General features: G+C 42.4%; 1 protein-coding gene across 2 annotated transcripts in view; it reads right to left on the minus strand.

The window, feature by feature from the left end:
• LOC134340607 (acid-sensing ion channel 2-like) overlaps positions 1-24,672 on the minus strand; it is a 475,200-nt gene that overhangs the window by 118,106 nt on the left and 332,422 nt on the right. The window contains exon 2 of one of the 2 annotated variants that reach the window (XM_063038046.1): positions 11,187-11,626. The exons of the other annotated variant lie outside the window; for it this stretch is intronic. Within the exon in view, the coding sequence (XP_062894116.1) occupies positions 11,564-11,626 (63 nt within the window). The 3' untranslated portion in view covers positions 11,187-11,563. Of the gene's footprint in view, positions 1-11,186; positions 11,627-24,672 lie in introns of those variants that run through there. 2 annotated transcript variants of the gene reach the window in all.

Here is a 24,672-nt window from a genome sequence, read left to right on the forward strand (position 1 = left end):
AAAAAAGAAGAAATTTTCGAGTGGAAAAAGGATGCAACCGTGGTTGACAAGAGAAGTCAAAGCCAAAGTTAAAGCTAAGGAGAGGGCATACAAGGAAGCAAAAATTAGTTGGAAGACAGAGGATTGGGAAGTCTTCAAAACCTTATAAAAGGAAACCAAGAAGGTCATTAAGAGAGAAAAGATTAACTACGAAAGGAAACTAGCTAATAATATCAAAGAGGATACTAAAAGCTTTTTCAAGTATATAAAGAGTAAAAGACAGGTGAAAGTAGATATAGGACCGATAGAAAATGATACTGGAGAAATTGTAATGGGAGATGAGGAGATGGCAGAGGAACTGAACAAGTATTTTGCATCAGTCTTCACTGAGGAAGACAGCAGGATACCGGACACTCAAGGTGGCAGGGAAGAGAAGTGTGCGCAGTCACAATTACGACAGAGAAAGTACTCAGGAAGCTGAATAGGCTAAAGGTAGACAAATCTCCTGGACCAGATGGAATGCACCCTCGTGTTCTGAAGGAAGTAGCTGTGGACATTGCGGAGGCATTAGCGATGATCTTTCAAAAGTCGATAGATTCTGGCATGGTTCCGGAGGACTGGAAGATTGCAAATGTCACTCCGCTATTTAAGAAGGGGGCAAGGAAGCAAAAAGGAAGTTATAGACCTGCTAGCTTGACGTCGGTGGTTGGGAAGTTGTTGGAGTTGATTGTCAAGGATGAGGTTACAGAGTACCTGGAGGCATAAGACAAGATAGGCAGAACTCAGCATGGATTCCTTAAAGGAAAATCCTGCCTGACAAACCTATTACAATTTTTTGAGGAAATTACCAGTAGGCTAGACAAGGGAGATGCAGTGGATATTGTATATTTGGATTTTCAGAAGGCCTTTGACAAGGTGCCACACATGAGGCTGCTTAACAAGATAAGAGCCCATGGAATTACAGGAAAGTTACATACGTGGATAGAGCGTTGGCTGATTGGCAGGAAACAGAGAGTGGGAATAAAGGGATCCTATTCTGGTTGGCTGCCGGTTACCAGTGGTGTTCCACAGGGATCAGTGTTGGGGCCGCTTCTTTTTACATTGTACATCAATGATTTGGATTATGGAATAGAGGGCTTTGCGGCTAAGTTTGCTGACGATACGAAGATAGGTGGAGGGGCCGGTAGTGCTGAGGAAACGGAGAGTCTGCAGAGAGACTTGGATAGATTGGAAGAATGGGCAGAGAAGTGGCAAATGAAGTACAATGTTGGAAAGTGTATGGTTATGCACTTTGGCAGAAAAAATAAACGGGCAGACTATTATTTAAATGGGGAAAGAATTCAAAGTTCTGAGATGCAACGGGACTTGGGAGTCCTCGTACAGGATTCCCTTAAAGTTAACCTCCAGGTTGAGTCGGTAGTGAGGAAGGCGAATGCAATGTTGGCATTCATTTCTAGAGGAATAGAGCATGGGCGCAGGGATGTGATGTTGAGGCTCTATAAGGCGCTGGTGAGACCGCACTTGGAGTACTGTGGGCAGTTTTGGTCTCCTTATTTAAGAAAGGATGTGCTGACGTTGGAGAGGGTACATAGAAGATTCACTAGAATGATTCTGGGAATGAGAGGGTTAACATATGAGGAACGTTTGTCTGCTCCTGGACTGTATTCCTTGGAGTTTAGAAGAATGAGGGGAGACCTCATAGAAACATTTCGAATGTTAAAAGGCATGGACAGAGCGGATGTGGCAAAGTTGTTTCCCATGATGGAGGAGTCTAGTACGAGAGGGCATGACTTCAGGATTGAAGGGCGCCCTTTCAGAACAGAAATGCGAAAAAATTTTTTTAGTCAGAGGGTGGTGAATCTATGGAATTTGTTGCCACGGGCAGCAGTGGAGGCCAAGTCATTGGGTGTCTTTAAGGCAGAGATTGATAGGTATCTGAGTAGCCAGGGCATCAAAGGTTATGGTGAGAAGGCGGTGCAGCGGGACTGAATAGGATAAAATGGATCAGTTCATGATAAAATGGCGGAGCAGACTCAATGGGCCAAATGGCCTACTTCTGCTCCTTTGTCTTATGGTCTTATGGACTTGAGAGAGCTGGGGAATTTGAGAGGAAGGCATGGGGAACTCGAGAGGCAGGGAGTCGCAGGGATCCTGAGAGACCTGGGAACCCTAACAGACAGAGAGACTGAGTAATCCTCAGAGACCTTGTAACCCCAACAGACTGAGACCAGGGAATGCCAAGTGAGATCAAGAAACCTTGAGCTGGGCCGAGAGGGAGGCTTAGGAGCCCTCGAGATGGGGACATTGAATAAGCGTTGGAAACAATTGAAAATAAAAAACCTTGAGAACATAGAGAAAAGTCCTTGGGAAACCTTGACAACATGAAACTTGAAACCTGAAACCTAGAGAAGGAACCTTTTCAAATCTTGCTCAGTGTTTTATCTTTCGCAATTTTTTCCAGAGGCAATTAGGATATACTCTCAATTTTACAGATCAAGACAGCATAGACAGGTTTCTTTCATCACTAAGCTAGCTGGTTCCCTGTAGATCTGTTTAATTTGCTACATGAAAGTTCAATTTTCCCAGACTTTCATCAAGAGGTTTAAAATACTCTTGATAGGGTTACTTTACTTGTGTATTTGCACACTCCAGCCATGGATCAGCTTTTGGAGTAGGGCTCTTCCAGAATTTGCACTAGAGACTTGAATGATAATTTGTTGAATCAATTGATAAGCTTGCTTGGAGTGCTCATTTGTTACGCAGACCTGAGTCACAGGACCACAAAGCTGGGAACCTGGGTACTTGTGTCTCGAAAAGCTTGGAATGGATACTGGAGAAACTCAATGTAGACTAGAGAGACTCGGAATGTAGACTCAGGACTCTTGGAATGCAGAGTCAGGATATGCACTGACAGTAGAAGGCACCCTCTCCTCAAGACACCAATGTCAAAACATCACTGTTCAAACTTTGCTGGGTCCATTACTTGGCAAGACCCCTCTGTCACGCTGGAGACAGAAACAAGAGTTCATACATAGGAACTCCAACGGAACATTGTTGCCTCGATGAATCACTCTGATCAGTGAATCTCATGGCCAAGGTCAGCTGCCCTCTCTCTGCTGGGTCCATCTTTGTGTGGTTGAGACTTGCTGTCACCAGGTTTGGATATGGCCCAAGTGCGGAGTGAGAGACACTGAAGCGGGTCGATAGTTCACTGACTTTAATGTGAACAGTGTTAAAGGGAAAAGAAAATAATAAACACTAGGCCAAACAGGGCCGTAAACTGAAACTCTCAAATGGAAGACAAAGACTATACTGCGGCTGAAAAGAACAACTAAGAATAAAACGAATACCGCTGGTTTTCAGAATCAGTAGACTCGACAGTCCAATTTCTCAGACAAGGTGGAATGCAAACAGACAGCGAAATGTTGCTGTGTCCAAGTCTCAACAAATATTATGATGGAATGAATGGAGTTAAATACCATCACAATGAAAGAATAATTAGCTGACACGTGCATATTCATGAGAGCAATTGCTGTATCTATTGCACTGCCGAATCCATGGTTGCAACACAATTTGTCTGACAGCCTCTGAAAGAGAAATATTCCTGGGGAAATGATGAAGAATCAGCATGTCCTATTAGTGTGTGACCAGCGGGGTCAGGCGGTTCATCACCATTGGAAGATCTACTGCACATAATGAGCAACTAATTAAGAAAGAGGAATTTCTAGTGCTATCAACTGAATGTTCAATTTTAAGAATGCATTTTTTTGGATTAAGTCATTTTTTAATGTTCAATTTTGACAAATCATGTTTAACCATTCAGCATAAAATGGGTGACTAGTATGACTACAAGACTTGGCCAAAATTGAAAATTTGTTATTCCATGGGATGCACACATTAGCGATAAATGAATGTCAATTATGTCACTGAATTTGGACAAGAAAGTTTATCGAGTTCATTGTAACCATGGTGATACTAAGGTAGTTTCCATTGTCAGGCATACTTCTTTGCTTAATAAATATTAATAAACCATTTGAGACCATGAAATGGGAGTTAGCTTCCTAATTGTATTAACTTTGAATTGATGTTGATCACTGACAGAATTCCCCTTTGTAACTTGCCTAAAATGCACACAGATCATCTAATTGAAATTATGTAAAACATCTGAATGATAGAATAATCTGTCACTGGTTGGGCACCTGGAAATTTAATTTGCTCTTAATGTACTAATTGAATATTAAATGAGAATTATACTGTTTCTCCTGTCTTTTAGCAACATTCCAAGAATGCACAGTAATTCGTACATCAAATTCTTGAACTCAAAATGCATTACAACTGAAGGAGAAATGAGCATCTCGGTGTAGATTTCTGTAATGCAGATTACTCACTGGCTAACATCAATAAGAAATGCAATCAATAATATCTGATGGGGCAACTTAGTTGCAGCATGGTGCATTAATTGAGTGAGTAGAGTGACGAAACCTCTTTAATGAAGAGACACTTCACCAAGGATGGCAGGGAAAAATCAAGAAACACCTCCTGTGGGTCTGAGAAGGAGAAAGCTGACTCACAAACGAACAATACAGAAAATGACTGTTCACCAGAGTGGAAAGAAATGCTAAAGAACGCCTCATTTGAATACCACTTTTTAGTATTGACACAGTGAATCCTGGAATCATAATGCACAGAAGGTTCAGTTGGAAAAATGTTCAGTGCAGTGTGAGTGGTGGGAGGAGAATAGGATATAGTATATTTTACTTATTTTGCATGCAAGTTCCAGTGCTGAGGGAGTAAGATTTGTGTCTTCAAAGGGTCTAAGGAGGATCACTCCTTGGAAAAAGTGATCCAAGTTCCCCTGCAATGCTCCAAAAGGGTAGGAGTTCCAAAGTGAAACACAATAGAGATAAAAATATACTATTATTCAACTGAATTTCCAAGTAACACTGTTCTACTGAAGGCAATCATTTGAGCATAATACTTAAAGCATCTTATACCCATTCTCTGCACAATGTCAGATACTGCAGAAACTTTTTAAATTGGTTGAACATAACAAACTGTGGAATATATACCACACTAAGGAGATATGAAAACAAGAACTCATGGTAGCTATAACTGGTTTCTCAGTAGATGTCAAAATTTGCTTTCATTTATAGGAGAAATTCTCTGACTTTTAAACTGGAAAGCATTATCTGGAGAAGGCTAAACTTTCTCTGTATCCTAGTAATGTTGTGAATTTTAAAAGTGCCATTCAATTTTTTTTTGTGACTGAGGTTTTTATTCTTTGGAGCGGGGGGGGGGGGGGTTGAACAATTATTTCCCCAGCCTGCCTTAAATCTGTTTAGTGGATAATTACAGGGACTGGGTGAGAATATTAATCCACTATTAACACATACACTTCAGTAAATTTGGTGGTGTCAGTATCAGGGTTTCATAAGTCTCGGTGACCAGTAGTTATCTTCACTTTTTATGTAATAATTTATTGCCAGCCCTGGTAGTTGAGATTATTTGGGGAATTTGAGATTGTTCAGCTTCTCTTTCATTACATTATTATTTTCTCTCATTTTCACTTAATTTCTTCCGGATTTGTTTCTTCAATTTTCAAGCTCTATGTTGCACAATCTGATCCCTTCTAAAACTATCAATAGTACACATGATGCCAAAGAGGGACCCATTGACCTGCTAAATCACATATACGTTAAAATTAATTTCAAAATTTTTGCTTGCCAACATTATTGATTATAACACCAAAACCAAACCAAATTTTGTCACCCCCATTCCCAACCTCAACCCCAAAAGAAAAAGTTCCCAGATTGGTAGTAAGTACATGTGCAACAATCTTAGCAGAGCTTCCACTCTTAACAGCTGCAAAAGGTCAAAACCAACATAGATTCTGATGGGGATAGATTGAATTTTATCTGGCTGCCATAATGTTTACTGTGCAACAATCAGAGAAGGACAGCAACCCTTCAAGGCAGAATCCCAATGATAGACAGACTGCAACAAAGCATTTAATAACTATAATGGAAAAGACAGGCTGAAAGGGAGAAGGAGGTGTTTTGTATTTAATATTTCAGAAATCTGTGAGTAATCTTGCATATAGATTGGTTGACTATATTCTTGTTTGTTTAAATAATTCATTACAGGTTATAAATACGCGAATTGCACACATTATTCACGCTATCACGTGACACAGGCGCACCTTGCTTAAGGTAAACACAATGTTAGACATGCTTTCCCAAACTCCCATGTCTTCCTTTGAATTAGTTTAATGTTTTGAACTTGCAAAACATAACATTAGCAACGAGGTATTTTTAAAATGAACCCAAGACAGCTACTGACCTGTTGAAGCTCAGCGAGACATTTGAACAGAAAATATGTGCAGTAATGACAAGTGAAATAAACAGCCCAGTACATGCAGAGACAGTCGAGTTAAAAAAAAGAATTCGGGGTTCATAAACAGTGAACCAGTAGCTCAGTGAAGATCCAGCTTGTCCATTCTGTGGAAGAACAGTAAACCTCAAGCACATCCTCTCATCTTGCAAAATAAGCCTCACTCGAGGAAGATACACATGGGGGCACAACCAGGTCCTCAGATGCTTGGCATCCATTGTGGAGAAGCAAAGGCTGAATAACAACTCTAAGCCCCAAATGACTGGAAGAACCACCATCCCTTTTGTCCGGCAAGGACAGGCAGTGCCACCCTCAGTGACACTGTTGGTGTCAGGCATACCGGAGCCTGCTCGTGACTGGAACATGGCTGCCAATCTTGACAAAAGGCTAATATATTCCCCAGAGATGGTCACTGCAACCCTCAGACCAGATTTGGTCTTGTGGTCCAGCAGTCTGAAGGCTGAGGTAATCTCAGAACTCACAGTGCCCTGGGAAGATGCAGTCTGCGAGGTGTATGAATGGAAGCTTGTAAGATACGCTGAGCTGGCCACAGACGCTAGGCAGCGTGGATGGAAGGTGCAGATTTTCCCAGTAGAGCTTGGCTGCAGAGAATTGGTGGCTATTTCCATGGTCAGATTGCTAAAGGATTTGGGAGTCCAAGGCCAGGGCCAGCAGCAAACTATAAAAGAACTCTCAGAGGCAGCTGAGTGAAGCAGCCACTGGTTATGGATGAAGAGAAGTGACGGCAACTGGGCCCTAAAATGACCCATGGGTGATCAGATGTGAAAGGGGTGTACCTGGGACACCGGATCGCACCATTGAGTCCTCTGGAGTTAGGATTGCTTATCAAAGGGATTGAAACATCAGGTCTTATGCGATCGAACTAAGTACCGGGTGATGATATCATAAGTAAAAGTAGAAATGGCTGACTACATTGGAAAGATAGACATGTTTGATTACAAAGATAGCTGGATTTTGTATACTGAGCAAATTGAACAGCATTTTGAAGCAAATAAAATAGCCAATGAGAAACGAGTACCAATTTTGTTGAGTCCAATTTTGCTAAGTATGTTGGGTTTAAAAGCATACAGTTAGCTTTGAAGTTTAACTTCTCCAACCAAACCAGTAGAAATGAGTGCCCCTCCCACTTTCAAATCTCTTACTATCTCTTCTTTCAGTTAGTCCTGAAGAAGGGTCTCGGCCTAAAACGTTGATTGTACTTCTTCCTATAGATGTTGCCTGGCCTGCTGCGCTCCACCAGCATTTTGTGTGTGTTGCTTGAATTTCCAGCGTCTGCAAATTTTCTCGTGTTTGCGGGAATAAAGTGGGTCTTTTCTGGTTGGCTGTCAGTGACTAGTGGTGTTCCTCAGGGGTCAGTATTGGGACCGCTACTTTTCACATTGCTTGTCAATGATTTAGATAATGGAATCGATGGCTTTGCGGTAAAGTTTGTGGATGATACTAAGATAGGTGGAGGGGTAGGTAGTGCTGAGGAAGCAATGTGACCGCAGCAGGACTTAGACAAATTGGAAGAATGGGCAAAATTAGGCAAAAAAAGTGGCAGATGGAATACAGTGTTAGGAAATGTATGATAATGGATTTTTGTAAAAGGAGCAATAGAAACTATTATCTAAATGGGGAGAAAATTCAAGCAACAGAGGTGCAGAGGGCCTCGGGAATCCTCGTGCAAGACTCCCAGAAGGTTAACTTACAGGTTGAGTCTATGGTAAAGAAGGCTAATTATTTCAAGGGGAGTAGAATATAAAAGCAAGGAGATAATGCTGAAGCTTTATAAGACACTAGTCAGGCCGCACTCGAGTGTTGTCAACAGTTTTGGGCCCTATATCTCAGAAAGGATGTGTTGTCATTGGAGAGAGTCCAGAGGAAGTTCACAAGGATGCTTCCGGCAATGAAGGGCGAACACATGAGGACTGTTTGGCAGCTTTGGGTCTGTACTCACTGGAAATTAGAAGAATGCAGGGGGATCTCTTTGAAAACTATCAAATGTTGAAAGTACTAGATAAGGCGAATGTGGAGAGGATGTTTCCTGTGGGGGGGGGGTGTTCAGAACTAGAGGAGACAGCCTCAAAATTGAGGAGCAATGCTTTAGAACAGAGGTAAGGAGGAATTCTTTTAGCCAGAGAGTAGTAAATCTGTAGAATGCTCTGCCACAGAGAGCCATGGAGGCCATAACCATGGGTATATTTAAAGCAAAAAATCGATAGTTTCCTCATTGTTAAGAAGGCAGGTGTATGGGGTTAAGTGGGATCTGGTATCAGCCATGATGGAATAGCAGAGCAGAATTAATGGGCTGAATGGCTTAATTCTGCTCCTATGTCTTATGATCTTATAACAGGAGGGAGCCTCCAGATTATCTGAGGTAGACATCGACATAGTTGCAGATGGGTTATTGGGAAAGGCTCTGTGTGAGCAGCTGGCAGTCTTACTTGAATAGAGCAATGTTGCACATGAGCAAACTACTCTCCCATGTGAGATGAGATATGCCATGAATGACAGAATCCTTCTCTTAGAGTTAGTGTGAGGCTAGCTGGAGAGGTGACATAGACCTACTCTCAGGCACTTCTCCATCATGTGCAGGGTCCTATTCTACTTGTACAAAGGACTGAGACAAGGACTGAACACAGATGGGACGAACACTAGGGGGCTAGGGTCTACCAGCCGTGCACCTTCAGGTCTGGAGATTGAAACAACAGCCGCTAGTCTGGCTCGCAGAAGATCAGGACACTATTGTCTACAGTTCCCCAAGAGATCACTTGGTGTGTAGCATTTTAATCTTGCTGTCCCTCTCACAAGTTCAGCAACATATTATTCACTATTGCTTTCAGGTAAAATGCTTATTTATGCCAAACAACCAGCAGCCCAAGAGCTCCTGCAACTGGCTGTGCTTGAAGCAAGCACTTCAAGGACGGGGACATCTTGTCCATCATGCCTTTGATAAACAAGGTGCTCCTACCCTTCCAATAGCCAAGCTGCAGCCACTGTAGGCTGTTTATCATGAAGCCCCTAGGCTTTCAAACCAAAGTAGAAGCTGATTGCTAAGAAACAGCATTGCAGGGTATAATTAAAAAGAACAAGGTTATAGATTTTCATTGATGCTTTGAATTAATAGCTTTCAATTGCGACTAAAATAATAACCATATATGGCACTGGAGATTATTTCTTACTGGACACATGCTATCCACTGGTAAGTAGAACAAAGTAGCTGAGCAGCTAGTTGCATTGTTGCATACCCATTGGTTCTTATTTAGGTAGGAAGCTGAAAGCATGCATTTCCGTACAAATGTTGCAAGCTCATAGTGATTTGTGGTTAGTTTCTGAGGGATGCTTTTCAATTAACTCGAGCCTCACTCTTCCACAATATGCGTGTGTGAAATAATTAAGACTGCTCTTGTACCTGTCATGTAATTCAGCTGATGAATAAGTCTGACCTCTGCATTCATTGATTCTTCTCTCAAAAATCTTCTCCCTGTTTAATGTGCTCTATAAGATTTTGAATGACATTTTCTGTAAAAGGGACTCTTCTTGGAGACTTTAATATACAAACCAGCTAATAGAGTCAACGTCCACTCATAGAAAGATACAGCAAGGAAACAAGTCCTAAATTTTACTTTGGACTCTGAACTTTAAAGCTCACTGAGTCCATAGTAATGATCAAGCACTCATTTTACACTTATCTTACCCTATCTCACTTTATTGACCCACATTCCAATCCACTACCTCCCTCCCCTTCCAGATTCCACCGTTAATCTACACCTGCCCCTCTCAATTAACCTTCATGAACTGTTTTGTATGGTTCATTAGAGAAAAATGAAGCACTTGGAGGAAACCCATGTAGTCTTAGGCAAGTGACAGAATGTATAAATTCCACATAAACAGCCCAGAACTCAGGATTGAACCCAGGTCATAGCTGTGAGACAAAGGCTCTACAAGTCTGCATCAAGTAATTTATTGACCCAGAATTTGTGAAAAGAGAGCAATAACATTGTGTGGTGTGAATGAGTCTGCATCATTGGATACTGGTTGCATTGTGATGGTATTGGGTTTGTTGACCACAAAGTTCTAAACTCAAATTAAGGTTTTAAGCCCAATTGGATATAAATAACCATGAGTACTCTCACTGTAGGAAGATTATACAGTAACTACCCAATCTTCAAAGATGAATTTAGTTCCCTGTTTATTCTCCGTGGAGAGTTTAGCTGTCAATACTCACTATTCTAGTGGTAGGTCCCCTCTCCCTACCAAGGAGAAGGTACTTCCGGCTAACAAAGTAGTTTAAAACATTTATTTTCAGTGATACACATTTAAATCTACACATTCTTAAAAAGAAACATTTAAAACTCACAGAGGAATTCTATCTTAAACATTTTCAAATTACAATCCATTTCTAAAACACAATCCATTTCCAAAGTAAAAAGCACAAAGCATTTCTCAAATATAAATGAGTAAGCATAAAGCATAAAAGATAAAGGATTTCCAAAACACAAGTACAAATCCTATAATCTAAAAAGATCTACCAAAGGTGCAGACAAACATGGTGCTTCTTGAAGAAGCCAAAGCTGAATAGATTCCAGTTCTTCCATGTTCCTTGATGTTCCTTATACCATTCCTAATAAGCTTGAACAGCTCTCTACATTTATACCCCTTTTCTCCCACTTGAGTAACTTCATAAGCAAATATCTATCACACGCCCTCTTTCTAAGAAAAGATTTCTAACCCAGCTTCTTCCTACCAATATCAGCTTTCAGATCAAGACTCCTGCCAAGACCCCATTTGAGAACAGACAATCACTCCTCCGATTGTTCTAGTAGGTTAACAGTGCTGGAAAAGATTCTCTTTGCCCTGATGCTCAAAGCACTCACTGGGTACTTCCCAACGTGTGTGTATTGGGGGGGGGGGGTTCCCTGTATGATTTTCTCTTTAAAGTATTCACTTTCTCAACCTCAGCTGCACCCATTTCTCAAACCTCAAAGGATTGTCACCATTATAATTTTCCATAAATACATGGCAATGACACATCAATGCCCACATTATGAGTCCATATTAGTGCATCTTTAAAATCTTCTTCCCCACAAGCAGTTCTTGCCATTTCCTTGATGCAAGTTCAAATCACTGTCTCTGTCACCACTGGTTCATCAGGTCATCTGGCAATGTCTCTCAATGAGCTGAAGATAGCTCATCTCTTTCCCAGGAATGTTCGGGTTGCTTTCGATGTGGTGCACAACTTTGCTTGGGTTTTCTGAAAACAAGTCTTGTAAATGTTACTGATAGCGTATTGCTGTCTTCTTGAGCCTAAAGATTATTAATCTCACATTTTAATTATAGAAAATTATATCCATCAATTACATGATTTCACAATATAATAATATACATAAAATTAAAAATTTACAAAAATAAGGAAGAGTACAGTTCTGTAGAAAATTCTGTCAATATCTTTCATTCTAAGCTCCCAGAAAACAATATTGCAACAAAAGAGTTGGGCATGTTCCTCCCATGGCAGTACACACCCATTGGTATGCTGTAACTTAACATTCTAGCACCAACCATCCCATCTGCATTAGTTTCTTCTTATTTTCATGATTCTGAACTCTGTCTTTAATTGTTCACGTCTTTCTATTTTACTTTATGGATTGGACCTAATTGAGAACTTTAGTGTTTTCCAAGAAAACTATAACTGAGCAAGGGCTACCAGTCTGTTCTGTCAAACCATGGGATTTTATCAACCAAATATACATATAGTAACAAATATAACACAAATAGCAAAATTAATAGGCTTAGTGGTCCTTGTTGCTTTGTAGGAGTACCACATACACAATATATGCTTATACTAAACTAATAAGTGAATAGAAAACTCATTCAAATAGTTCTACTTGTCACAATATAAAGCTTTGTAGACATCAAAGGCTCAAGGATTACATCTCCATTTCTGAAGAAATCACAACAGAATAGGTAAAAAGGTTATCAGGAGTATAGTATTCCCCAGAGATAGCTATCTTTCTCCTCCTGGTAAGTCTTTTACCATTCTATAACATAACACAAAAAATATAGTAAGACAGATGGTTTAAAAGTCAAATGTTTAAACCATGATAATATAATGTCATCATTAGCAATGAACAACACATTTACAAACAACATTATATAAAATCTTAAGAGCCAAAGCAGCCACCAATCAGTGATCAGAAGTGATTGGCAGAAATAAATATAAATAAGGTGGGATAAACAGAGTGGCTTTTGTTGGAGTGGATAGTGTTGGAGAGGTTATTTGAGGCTTTTAGCTCTTTGAAGCTTCAGCAAGGAAGAGGCTTGAGTGAGAGAAGGCAAAACATTGTAGATTTTTCTTCTTTTTTATTGATTATTGTTTTCCTTTTTTACATTTGCTCAGATAGAACAGTTGCAATGTCAGGCAGGATAACTAAATGCTTCTTTTGCAGGATGTGGAAAGGCAGGGAGATCTCCAATATCCCTGATGACTTCTCCTGCAAGAAGTGCATCCAGCTGCAGCTTCTAACAATCCACGTTAAGGAGATGGAGCTGGAACTGGATGAACTCCGAATCATTCGGGAGGCTGAGCGGGTGATAGATGGGACATATGGAGAGGTAGTTACAAACAAGGTGCAGGACACAAGAAACTGGGTCATGGTCAGAAAGGGGAAAGGAGTTAAACAGCCAGTGCAGAGTAACCCTGTGGCCATCCTCCTCAACAACAGGTATACCACTTTGGATACCAATGGGTGGGAGAGATGTGTACTATCCACCATGTGACTGTTTATTGGTCTGTCATGTGACATAATGGGATTGGTCAATTTTGCTCACTTGTCCATCTATTAATTAACATTTGACCTTTCTGCATGTTGTTTCCAGGAGAATACAAGTCAAGCAGACCTATTCAGCTGCACTGGACATGATAAACATTCTTAATTGCAACAGTGTTGATGAGGATTAACAGTTTTTTTGCGGCTAACAACATCATTGAGCCCACTAAAAGAGCTGGCACCTTGCTCAGTGTATCCAGTCTGAAAACATACGACATTATCCGATGTTTGGTGAGTCCCGATTTACCCTCTTCAAAATCTTAAGGGGAAATTGTGTGATTATTTGGGTCTCATTTGTCATGGTCCGGTCCGTGAAGTCTGCATTCCGGTTCACGGTCCGGTCTGTGGACTCAGGACTCTGGGTCTTCCAGCTGTCCCGTGTTTGAATTAATCATAGACACCTGATTCCCATCTTTGGGCTTGCAATATAAGTAGCCTTGGGATTGAGTGTGAGCTGCTGGTTTGTCTTCTCAGTCCCCCTTGGAGCAACCTGCTGGTGGAAGGCTAGTGAAACCATTTGTGATCTCTAGGCCTGGTTGGAGGACCACTGCTTCATGGAGCCTTGTTGCCACTCTTTGGAGTGGTCTTTGCGGTATGTTTCCCGGGTCAGCTGAGTGACTGCCAGCCACTCTGAGCTAGGTAGGGATCTGGCTGTTTCCATAGCCAGCTGAGGTTGCTGGCCAAACTGAGACTTGGAGCTTCCCCAGAGCAGAGATGGAACTGTCTGTTGTTCTTTGGTGTTTGTCTCTTCTTGTCCTTGCCTCTGTGGGGTAAGCCAGGCCGTTTTGCCGTTGCCCTGCGGGGAGACCTGTCTTGTCTTGTCCTTGCCTCTGTTAGATAAGTCCGGCCATTCTGCCGTTACCTGACGGAGAGACCTGTCCCACCTTGGTGTGGAGATGAAGTTGAGTCCCGGCTTGTGGTAGGATAAGTCCTGGTTCTATGTCTATGTTCTGTCCTGTCTCATGTTTGTGTTGTGTTAAAGATGAGTCCTGGCTTGTTGAAGGATAGGTCCCGGTTCTATGTTGATGTTCAGTTCCCAGTATGTCTCTCAGCTCCAGTCTCCGAGTTATCAGCCTCCCCATTTCAAGACAAAGACCCCAAGCCTCAAGGATCCCAAGCCAAGCTCAAGCTCCAAGAACCCAAGCCTCAAGGATCCCAAGCCAAGCTCAAGCTCCAAGAACCCAAGCCTCAAGGATCCCAAGCCACTCCAAGAACCCAAGCCTTGAGGATCCCTAGCCAAGCTCAAGACCCAGGACCCCAGCCTGCAGCCAAGCTCAGGACCCAAGACCCCAAGCCTCGAGGATCCCAAGCCAAGCTCAAGACCCAAGACCCCAAGCCTCGAGGATCCCAAGCCAAGCTCAAGACCCAAGACCCTAAGCCTCGAGGATCCCAAACCAAGCTCCAAGAACCCAAGCCTTGAGGATCCCAAGCCAAACTCAAGACCCAAGACCCCAGCCTGCAGCCAAGCTCAAGACCCCAGCCTGCAGCCAAGCTCAAGACCCAAGACCCCAGCCTGCAGCCAAGCTCAAGACCCAAGACCCCAAGCCTCAAGAATTCCAAGCCAAGCTCAAGACCCAAGACCCCAAGCCTCAAGAATTCCAAGCCAAGCTCAAGACTCAAGACCCCAGCCTCAAGCCATGTCATGTCCTTGCATGGTTCTGGGGTCCGAGCCCGAGGCAAAACCCAGGTTCTGGGTCCTTGTCCGGTCTCGGGCTCGGAGTCCGAGCCTTGTCTTGTCTCCAAGCTCGGGTCTCTAGACCCCAGCCACATCCTGTCCTGAAGCCATGTCATGTCCTTGCCTGGTTCTGGGGTCCGAGCCCGAGGCAAGACTCAGGTTCTGGGTCCTTGTCCAGTTTCGGGCTCGGAGTCCAAGCCTTGTTTCCTAGTTCATGGTTCCTAGTCCTGGTCCCGCTTTCCCTAGCCCAAATCTGCATTCTTGTCCCTGCTCCTCGCCTGAATCCTGTCACATCCCTACTCTAGTGAAGTCCTGTTCCTTGTACTTCAGTGTCTGTGTCTTGCATTTGGGTCTGTTTCCAGCACCCCATTGTGACATCATTACATTCGAATTAAGAAAACTGACTGAATTTTGTGATTTTGATATGAGATCACCTGGCCATAGATGTGTGTGATGTTCACATTCAATGTCACCTATTGCCAGAATCCGAGCTCGCACTTAAGTCAGCCTTTGATACTGCAAATGGCATGGAAGTGGCAGATAAGAATGCAGTTTTGATGCAGCAATGCAAAGTGCTAGGAGAGGTGACATCCCCAACCCCTACAACTCCAGCAGATTTTACTGACATTAACAAAGTTTCCCTAGCTAAGAAAAAAAGGGACTAATACTCTGGGTTTCTGATGTTACCATTGCAATGAATTTCACCAGAAGCCTACTGACTGTCAACAGTGAGATTCCGTCTGATATACTTGCCAAAAGAAAGGATGCTTGGCAAGGGTTTGCCGATCTCGGTCTCCATTCATACTAGAACATTCCACAGCAGCACAGTACGCAGTTGCGGAGCCAGAGACATTGTAATGCACTCAGATGGTCTAAGGCCAGTTTCCCCCTATACAGATGGTTTCAAATATAAACAGCAGACCCATTTCCTTTGAATTTGACACTGGACCTGCTATTACACTCTGCAGTGAAAAGACGTGTAGATATGCTTAGCCATGACTCTTTGAAGATGCTTACATTACCACATTACAGACTGAAGACTTACACAGGAAGAGTTGCAGCTGCTTGGCTGTGACAAGGTTTTTCTTGAACTGGAAAATCAATCGCACCAACTACCAATGCATATCACTGAGGGAGAAGGAGTGAATTTGGTCAGGTGCAATTGGCTACAGCAAGTGCCTATCCTAGGTGTGCATCAAATGAAAACCAACATGTTGGTCGGGAGCTTACTCAAGTGGTATGAACCTCTTTTCATCAATCCTGATAATGTTAAGCTCAAGGGTGCCAAAATACATCTTCCAGAATCAGGCAGAGCCAAGCCAAAGTTTTTCAAGTTACATTCCCAAAGTTGAGTCGGAGCTCATGCGATTACGAGAAAATGGGATCATTGAACCTGTGAGATTTTCCAATGGGCAACTCCTATTGTGCCAGTAGTTAAGAGTAATGTGGAGATTATAAGGTCACAGTAATTTCATGCTTACCCACAGAGACATACCCAATTCCAAAGATAGAAGACACCTATGCAACACTAGGAGGCTGAAGTTCTCTAAACTTGACCTCACACATGCATGCTAACAGCTTGAGCTAGAACAACAGTCTTGGAGCTTCACTATTGTTGCAACCCACAAAGGCTTGTTCCAGTATATTAGGCTCCTGTTTAGCATAAATTCATCTCCTGCAATATTCCAGCATAACATCGAATCCTGCATAACTCAATATATAAGTTTGCTGATGACACAACAATTGTAGGCCGTATCTTGGGTAATGATGAGTTTGAGTACAGAGAGGAAATTAAGAACCTGGTGGCATGGTGCAAAGACAATAACCTATCCCTCAACGTCAGTAAGAGGAAGGAATTGGTTGTTGGCTTCAGAAGGAGTAGCGGACCACATGACCTCATTTACGTCTGTGGTGCGCAAGTGGAACTGGTTAAAAGCTTTAAGTTACTAGGGGTCAATATCACAAATAACCTGACTTGGTCCAACCCAGCAGAGTCCACTGCCAAGAAGGCCCACCAGCGCCTTTACTTCCTGAGAAAGCTAAAGAAATTTGGCCTGTCCGCTAAAACCCTCACTAATTTTTATAGATGCACCGTAGAAAGCATTCTTCTTGGGTGCATCACAACCCAGTATGGAAGTTGTCCTGTCCAAGACCGGAAGAAGCTGCAGAAGATTGTGAACATAGCCCAGCACATCACACAAACCAATCTTCCGTCTGTGGACTCACTTTACACTGCACGCTGTCGGAGCAGTGCTGCCAGGATAATCAAGGACACGACCAACCCAGCCAACACACTTTTCCTCCCTCTTCCCTCCGGGAGAAGGCTCAGGAGCTTGAAGACTCGTACGGCCAGATTTGGAAACAGCTTCTTTCCAACTGTGATAAGACTGCTGAACGGATCCTGACCCGGATCTGGGCCGTACTCTCCAAATATCCGGATCTGCCTCTCGGTTTTTTTGTACTGCCTTACTTTCCATTTTTCTATTTTCTATTTATGATTTATAATTTAAATTTTTAATATTTACTATTGATTTGTAATCCAGGGAGCACGAAGCGTAGAATCAAATATTGCTGTGATGATTGTATGTTCTAGTATCAATTGTTTGGCGACAATAAAGTATAAAGTATAAAGTAAAGCCCAATACAATAGTTAACTTACATGATATTCTGATTACTGGATCGACCCTAGAAGAACACCTGAATAATCTTGATAAAATCCTCTCCCAACTGATGCAACTTGGTCTGTGACTAAATCGTGAGAAACGCATCCTTCTGACAGATCATGTAGAATACCTGGGATTTTGCTTGGATTCCAAAGGTATACCTCCAATCAAAGAAAAGCTTTACCCCATTCTTGAAGCCCCAGCACCAAGGAATATCCATGAACTTCACTTATTTTTGGGCATGTTCAATCATTATGCCAGATTTTTGCCCCACACAGCCACGCTTCTTGCCCCACTTGACAATCTGTTGATCTGAAGAAGGGTATGAGGTGATGTTGGGAAAGGGCAGAGAGATTTGTTTTTCAGAGAGCCAAACAAATGCTGACTCAATACCAAACATAAATACACGTCAGACTCAGGGTGCCAATAGTTTTGTACTGTGGTGTTGGTGTGGTGCTAAACCAGAAGGATACAGACAATGATGAACAGCATGTTGCTTTTGCATCATGCACCCTTAACCCAGCCGAACAAGACTATGCACAGTTGGACAAAGAAGTATTAGCAGTTGTTTTTGGGGTCATAAGTTTTCGCCATTACCTGCATGGCCAACGTTTCGAGATTCATATGGACCACAAGCCATTGGTGGGATTGCTTGGTGAGAGTAAGGCTGCGCCACAGTTGACATCATCGAGGATGCAAGGATGGGCTTATACCTGTCTGCTCATCAGTACACGATATTTTATGTTCCCGGTAGAAACAATTACACCACAGATGCCTTAAGCTGACTTCCACACATTTCCCACAAACTGCCACACGTTTCTCTCCATCTGATGGGCCACAGGTTGCATTCCCAATTTGATTTGTTGTGCCCAGAACTGGAAGACCGAGTAAGAAACAGACAACAGACAATGAAAGTGCTGTACAATTCAAATACAGAACATTGGAACTCTGAGGTGGGAGATACATTTTATGTTTGCCCGAACCCTGAGAGCCAAAGGTACATGAAAGGAGATGTAGTGCTGAAAGAGGAGCAACAAGTTACTTCAGCACTTGATGGTAGTGTATGCCGCTGACATCTAGACCACATCAGGAGATGGCCAAGTGAATCCCTCATTTCAGAACAAGCTAGTGTACGACGGGTTAACCCCGCAGAATCCCCAGTTGAAAACACTGAATCCGGACCAACATTTGATCCTGGGGTTGTTGGATTGCACCGATGGGAACGGACTGGAAACACAGTGGAATATTACCAGAATGCTGGGGAAATCAGCAGGTCAGACAGCATCTATGGAAAAGACTAAACCATCAATGTTTACTCTTTTCCATAGGTGTTGCCTGACCTGCTGAGTTTCTCCAGCATTTTGTGTGTGTTGCTTTAGATTTCCAGCAGCTGGTGTTGAGGAATATTATCAAAGTGCTTTTGCCTAAAAACATACGGGTGGAGAGAGGTTCTAACAACTGTGTGACTATATATTGGTCTGTCATGTGACATCACAGGATTGGTCGATTTCGTGGGCTTGTCCATCTATCAATTATATTGACCTATAAATTCTTGTGCATGTGAATGTGTTCATTATTTCTGGGTGACTACAAGTCCAGCAGACCTATTTAGCTGCATTGAACTTAATAAACGTTCCAACAGATGACCTAGCAGAGGAAAGTTATAGGGTCTGTGGCATTGAGTCCGGCTCTGTGACTCAGAAGGGAAGGGGGAAAAAGAGGCTAGCTGTAGTGATAGGGGATTTGTTCATTAGAGGAACAGAAGGGAGGTTCTGTGGACAAAAACGAGATTCCCAGATGATATGTTGCCTCCCGGGTGACAGGGTCTGGGATATCTCAGATCAAGTCCTCAGCATTCTTAAGTGGAAAGGAGACCAGCCTGAGGTTGTGGTCCATGTCGGTATCAATGATATAGGTAGGAAGAGTGATGAGGTTCTGCAAAGGGAGTTCAGGGAGTTAGGTGCTAAGTTAAAAGGCAGGACTTCCAGAGTTGTGCACTCAGGATTGCTACCCGTGCCACAAGCTAGTGAGGCCAGAACCAGAAAGAATATACTGGTTAATATGTGGCTAAGGAGTTGGTGTAGGAGAGAGGGAGATTTTTGGATCATTGGGCTCTCTTCCAGGGAAGGTAAGACCTGTATAGAAGGGACAGTTTGGGGACTAATATCCTAGCAGGAAGGTTTGTTTATGCTGCACAAAGGAGCTTAAACTCGAGTTGCAGGACGATGGGAACTAGAGTGCCAAAGTAGTTAATGGAGAGGTTGTGAAAGCAGATGTTGGTAAGACATCAGACAAAGTCAAGAATCAAATGGTTGAACAAGAGTTTGTTCTAAGCTGTGTATATTTCAAAGCAAGTATTGTAGAAAAGGCAGATGAGCTCAGGGCATTAATAAACACTTGGAATTATGACATTGTAGCCATTAGTGAGACTTAATTGTCAGAGATGCAGGACTGGCAGCTCAATATTCTGGGGTTCCGTTTTTTAGATGTGACAGAGCGGGAAAGATTAAAGGGGGAGGGGTGGCATTACTAGTCAGGAAAATGTCACGGTAGTGCTCAGTCAGGAGAGTCTAGTGGAACTGAGGAATAAGAAATATACGGCTATTGTAGATGATTTTAACTTCCCACATGTAAACTGGACTCCCATACTGTAAACGGACTAGATAGGATAGAGTTTATCAAATGTGTTCAGTAAAGTTTCCTTAATCAGTAGATTGAAGTCCCAGTGAGAGAGTGTGCGATACTGGATCTGCTATTAGGGAATGAGACAGGGCAGGTCACAGAAGTTTGTGTAGGGGTATACTTTGTATCTAGTGATCACAATGCTATTAGTTTCAAAGTAAATATGGAAAAGGATAGGTCTGGTCCATGGGTTGAGATTCTAAATTGGAGAAAGGCCTATTTTGATAGTATCAGGAAGGGTCTGGCAAGTGTGGGTTGGGACAGACTGTTTTCTGGAAAAGGTGTACTTGGTAAGTGAGAGGTCTTCAAAATTGAATGTGCCTGTCAGTCAGAATAAAAGGTAAAGAAAAAACAGGATTACGGAACCTTGGTTTTCAAGAGATATTAAGGAAAATATGGAGGTGCATAGCTGGTATAGACAGGTAGGAACAAATGAGGTACTTATGGAGTATAAGAAATGCAAGAGAACACTTAAGAAAGAAATCAGGAGGGCTAAAAGAAGGTTCCCCTAGCAGACAAGGTGAAGGAGAGACCTAAAGGATTCTACAGATATGTTAAGACCAAAAGGATTGCAAGGGACAAAATTGGTCCTCTGAAAGATCAGAATAGTGATCCATGTGTGGAGTTAAAGTAGATGGGGGAGATCTTGAATGAATTTTTTGCATATGTATTTACTTGCGAGACAGACACAGAATCTATAGAAGTAAGGCAAAGCAGCAATGAGGTCATGACCCTGATACAGATTACAGATGTGGAGGCGTTTGCTGTCCTGAGGCAAATTAAAGTGAATAAATCCCTAAGGCCTGGCAAAGTGTCCTCTCGATTCCTGTGGGAGAAAAGAGCAGAAATTGCAAAGGTCCTGACAGAGATATTTATATCATCCTTAGAAACAGGTGAAGATTGGAGGATTGCCATTGTTGTTCCACTGTTTAAGAAAGGCTCTAAAAAATAAACTAGGAAATTATAGACCGATGAGCCTGACATCAGTAGTGGGAAAATTATTGGAAAGTATTCCAAGGGACCAGATACAAGAGCATTAGGATAGACAGGGACTGATTAAGGATAGTCAGTATGGCTTCTTGCATGGTAGGTCTTGTCTAACCAATCTTATAGAGCTTTTCGAGGAAGTTACCAGGAAAGTTGATGCAGGCAAGGCAGTGGATTTTGTCTACGTGAACTTTAGCAAGGCAATAGACAAGGTCCCACATGGGAGGTTAGTCCAGAAAGTTCGGTCGTTCAACATTCATGATGAGGTATTAAATTGGATTAGACATTAACTTTGTGGGAGAAGCCAGAGAGTGGTAGCAGATAGTTGCCTCTCTGACTGGAGGTCTGTGACTAGTGGAGTACCGCAGGGATCGGTGCTGGGTCCTTTGTTGTTTGTCACCTATATCAACCATCTGAATGATAATGTGGTTAACTGAATCAGCAAATTTGGGGATAACACCAAGACTGGGGGTGCAGTGGAGAGCGAGGAACTTACAGCAGGTTCTGGACCAGGTGGAAAAATGGCTGAAAAATGGCTGATGGAATTTAATGCAGACAAGTGTGAGGTATTACACTACAGTAGGACAAACCACGGTCAGTCTTACACAATGAACAGTAGGGCACTGAGGACTGTTGTAGAAAAAAGTGATCGGGGAATACAGGGCATACTGTAATTCAGTGAAAGTTGTATCATAGGTAGATAAGGCTTTAAAGAAAGCTTTTGGCACATTGGCCTTCATAAGACCATAAGATCATAAGACAAAGGAGCAGAAGTCGGCCATTCAGCCCATCGAGTCTGCTCCGCCATTTTATCATGAGCTGATCCATTCTCACCATAACCTTTGATGCCCTGGCTACTCAGATACCTGTCAATCTCTGCCTTAAATACACCCAATGACTTGGCCTCCACTGCTGCCCGTGGCAACAAATTCCATAGATTCACCACCCTCTGACTAAAAAAATTTCTTCGCATTTCTGTTCTGAATGGGTGCCCTTCAATCCTGAAGTCATACCCTCTCGTACTGGACTCTCCCATCATGGGAAACAACTTTGCTACATCCGCTCTGTCTATGCCTTTCAACGTTTGAAATGTTTCTATGAGGTTTCCCCTCATTCTTCTAAACTCCAAGGAATACAGTCCAAGAGCGGACAAATGTTCCTCATATGTCAACCCTCTCATTCCCGGAATCATTCCAGTGAATCTTCTCTGTACCCTCTCCAACGTTAGCACATCCTTTCTTAAATAAGGAGACCAAAACTGCCCACAGTACTCTAAGTGAGGTCTCACCAGCGCCTTATAGAGCCTCAACATCACATCCCTGCTCCTATACTCTATTCCTCTAGAAATGAATGCCAACATTGCATTCGCCTTCTTCACCTCTAACTCAACCTGGAGGTTAACTTTAAGGGTATCCTGTACGAGGACTCCCAAGTCCCGTTGCATCTCCGAACTTTGAATTCTTTCCCCATTTAAATAATAGTCTTCCTGTTTATTTTTTCTGCCAAAGTGCATAACCGTACACTTTCCATCATTGTACTTCATTTGCCACTTCTCTGCCCATTCTTCCAATCTATCCAAGTCTCTCTGCAGACTCTACGTTTCCTCATCGCTACCGGCCCCTCCACCTATCTTCGTATCATCAGCAAACTTAGCCGCAAAGCCATCTACTCCATAATCCAAATCGTTGATGTACAATGTAAAAAAGAGTGGCCCCAACACGGACCCCTAGGAACACCACTGGTAACTGGCAGCCAACCAGAATAGGATCCCTTTATTCCCATTCTCTGTTTCCTGCCAATCAGCCAACGCTCTATCCACGTATGTAACTTTCCTGTAATTCCATGGGCTCTTATCTTGTTAAGCAGCCTCATGTGTGGCACCTTGTCAAAGGCCTTCTGAAAATCCAAATATACAACATCCACTGCATCTCCCTTGTCTAGCCTACTGGTAATTTCCTCAAAAAATTGTAATAGGTTTGTCAGGCAGGATTTTCCTTTAAGGAATCCATGTTGAGTTCTGCCTATCTTGTCCTATGCCTCCAGATACTCTGTAACCTCATCCTTGACAATTGACTCCAACAACTTCCCAACCACCGACGTCAAGCTAACAGGTCTATAATTTCCTTTTTGCTTCCTTGCCCCCTTCTTAAATAGCGGAGTGACATTTGCAATCTTCCAGTCCTCCGGAACCATGCCAGAACCTATTGACTTTTGAAAGATCATCCCTAATGCCTCCGCAGTCTCCACAGCTACTTCCTTCAGAACACAGAGGTGAATTCTATCTGGTCCGGGAGATTTATCTACCTTTAGACTATTCAGCTTCCTGAGTACTTTCTCTGTCGTAATTGTGACTGCGCGCACTTCTCTTCCCTGCCACCTTGAGTGTCTGGTATACTGCTGATGTCTTCCTCAGTGAAGACTGATGCAAAATACTCGTTCAGTTCCTCTGCCATCTCCTTATCTCCCATTACAATTTCTGCAGCATCATTTTCTATCGGTCCTATATCTACTCTCACCTGTCTTTTACTCTTTATATACTTGAAAAAGCTTTTAGTATCCTCTTTGATATTATTTGCTAGCTTCCTTTCATAGTTAATCTTTTTTCCTCTTAATGACCTTCTTGGTTTCCATTAGTAAGGTTTTAAAAACTAATGTCAACAAAAATAATGTTTGTTGACTCATCTTTCTGTGGGATTGTGTAATTAAACCAATTATTCACAACGGACACATCCCAATTCCCCTCAAGATGAGGCGAGAAAGATGCAATGGTGGTAATCAGGACTAGGAAAACACAATCAGCACAGTCCCTGCTCTTCACTCTTCCAGGGTTAAGGACGAATCAGAAGAATAGGTAAAAAGGCGAGTACAAGGTAAAGGATAGCAGAGCAGTCATACAAGAGATAACCCATCGTAGTACAGATCAGGGATGGGAGTGAACAAAGTCTTCGGAGTGGAGCTGTTATACAAAAAGTAGAGGTCACCAAATTTCAATCCTTGCAAACTTCAATGTCTCAGCAGTGAGCATAACAAAAGCATTAAATCCAATAGATAGGGTTATTGTCCATTAGAAAACTCCAAAAAATAATTTGTCGCCCAATTTAAAGTAGTGCCATTCCACCTGGAAACTCTATTCGCAGCTGTGGAAGCTAAATGTGCAAGAGCTGGAATGGTCTTACCTATTGTTTTAACTAGAACATTAAGCCAGTCAGGAGCTTAGTATGAGTCTGCAAATGAAACTTATGAAAGAAAAAGGCGTCTTGCTCATCTGATTTTGTCTGTTCGTTTGGGGTGAAATTATATGAGGCATAGTGTATGGGGACTTGTATTTCTTCTCCCTCATTATAGCAGATGCTACAGTACTTTTTAGAGAAACATAAATTCACAGAACAAGATTTTGTTATGTTCCCTGTCCAAATGTCTACAGCTTGTTAAACTGCATTCATCAATTTCTCTAGTGCTGCTTAAT

The sequence above is a fragment of the Mobula hypostoma genome, chromosome X1 (assembly GCF_963921235.1).
Source record: "Mobula hypostoma chromosome X1, sMobHyp1.1, whole genome shotgun sequence".
In the NCBI taxonomy this organism is placed as follows: Eukaryota; Metazoa; Chordata; class Chondrichthyes; order Myliobatiformes; family Myliobatidae; genus Mobula; species Mobula hypostoma.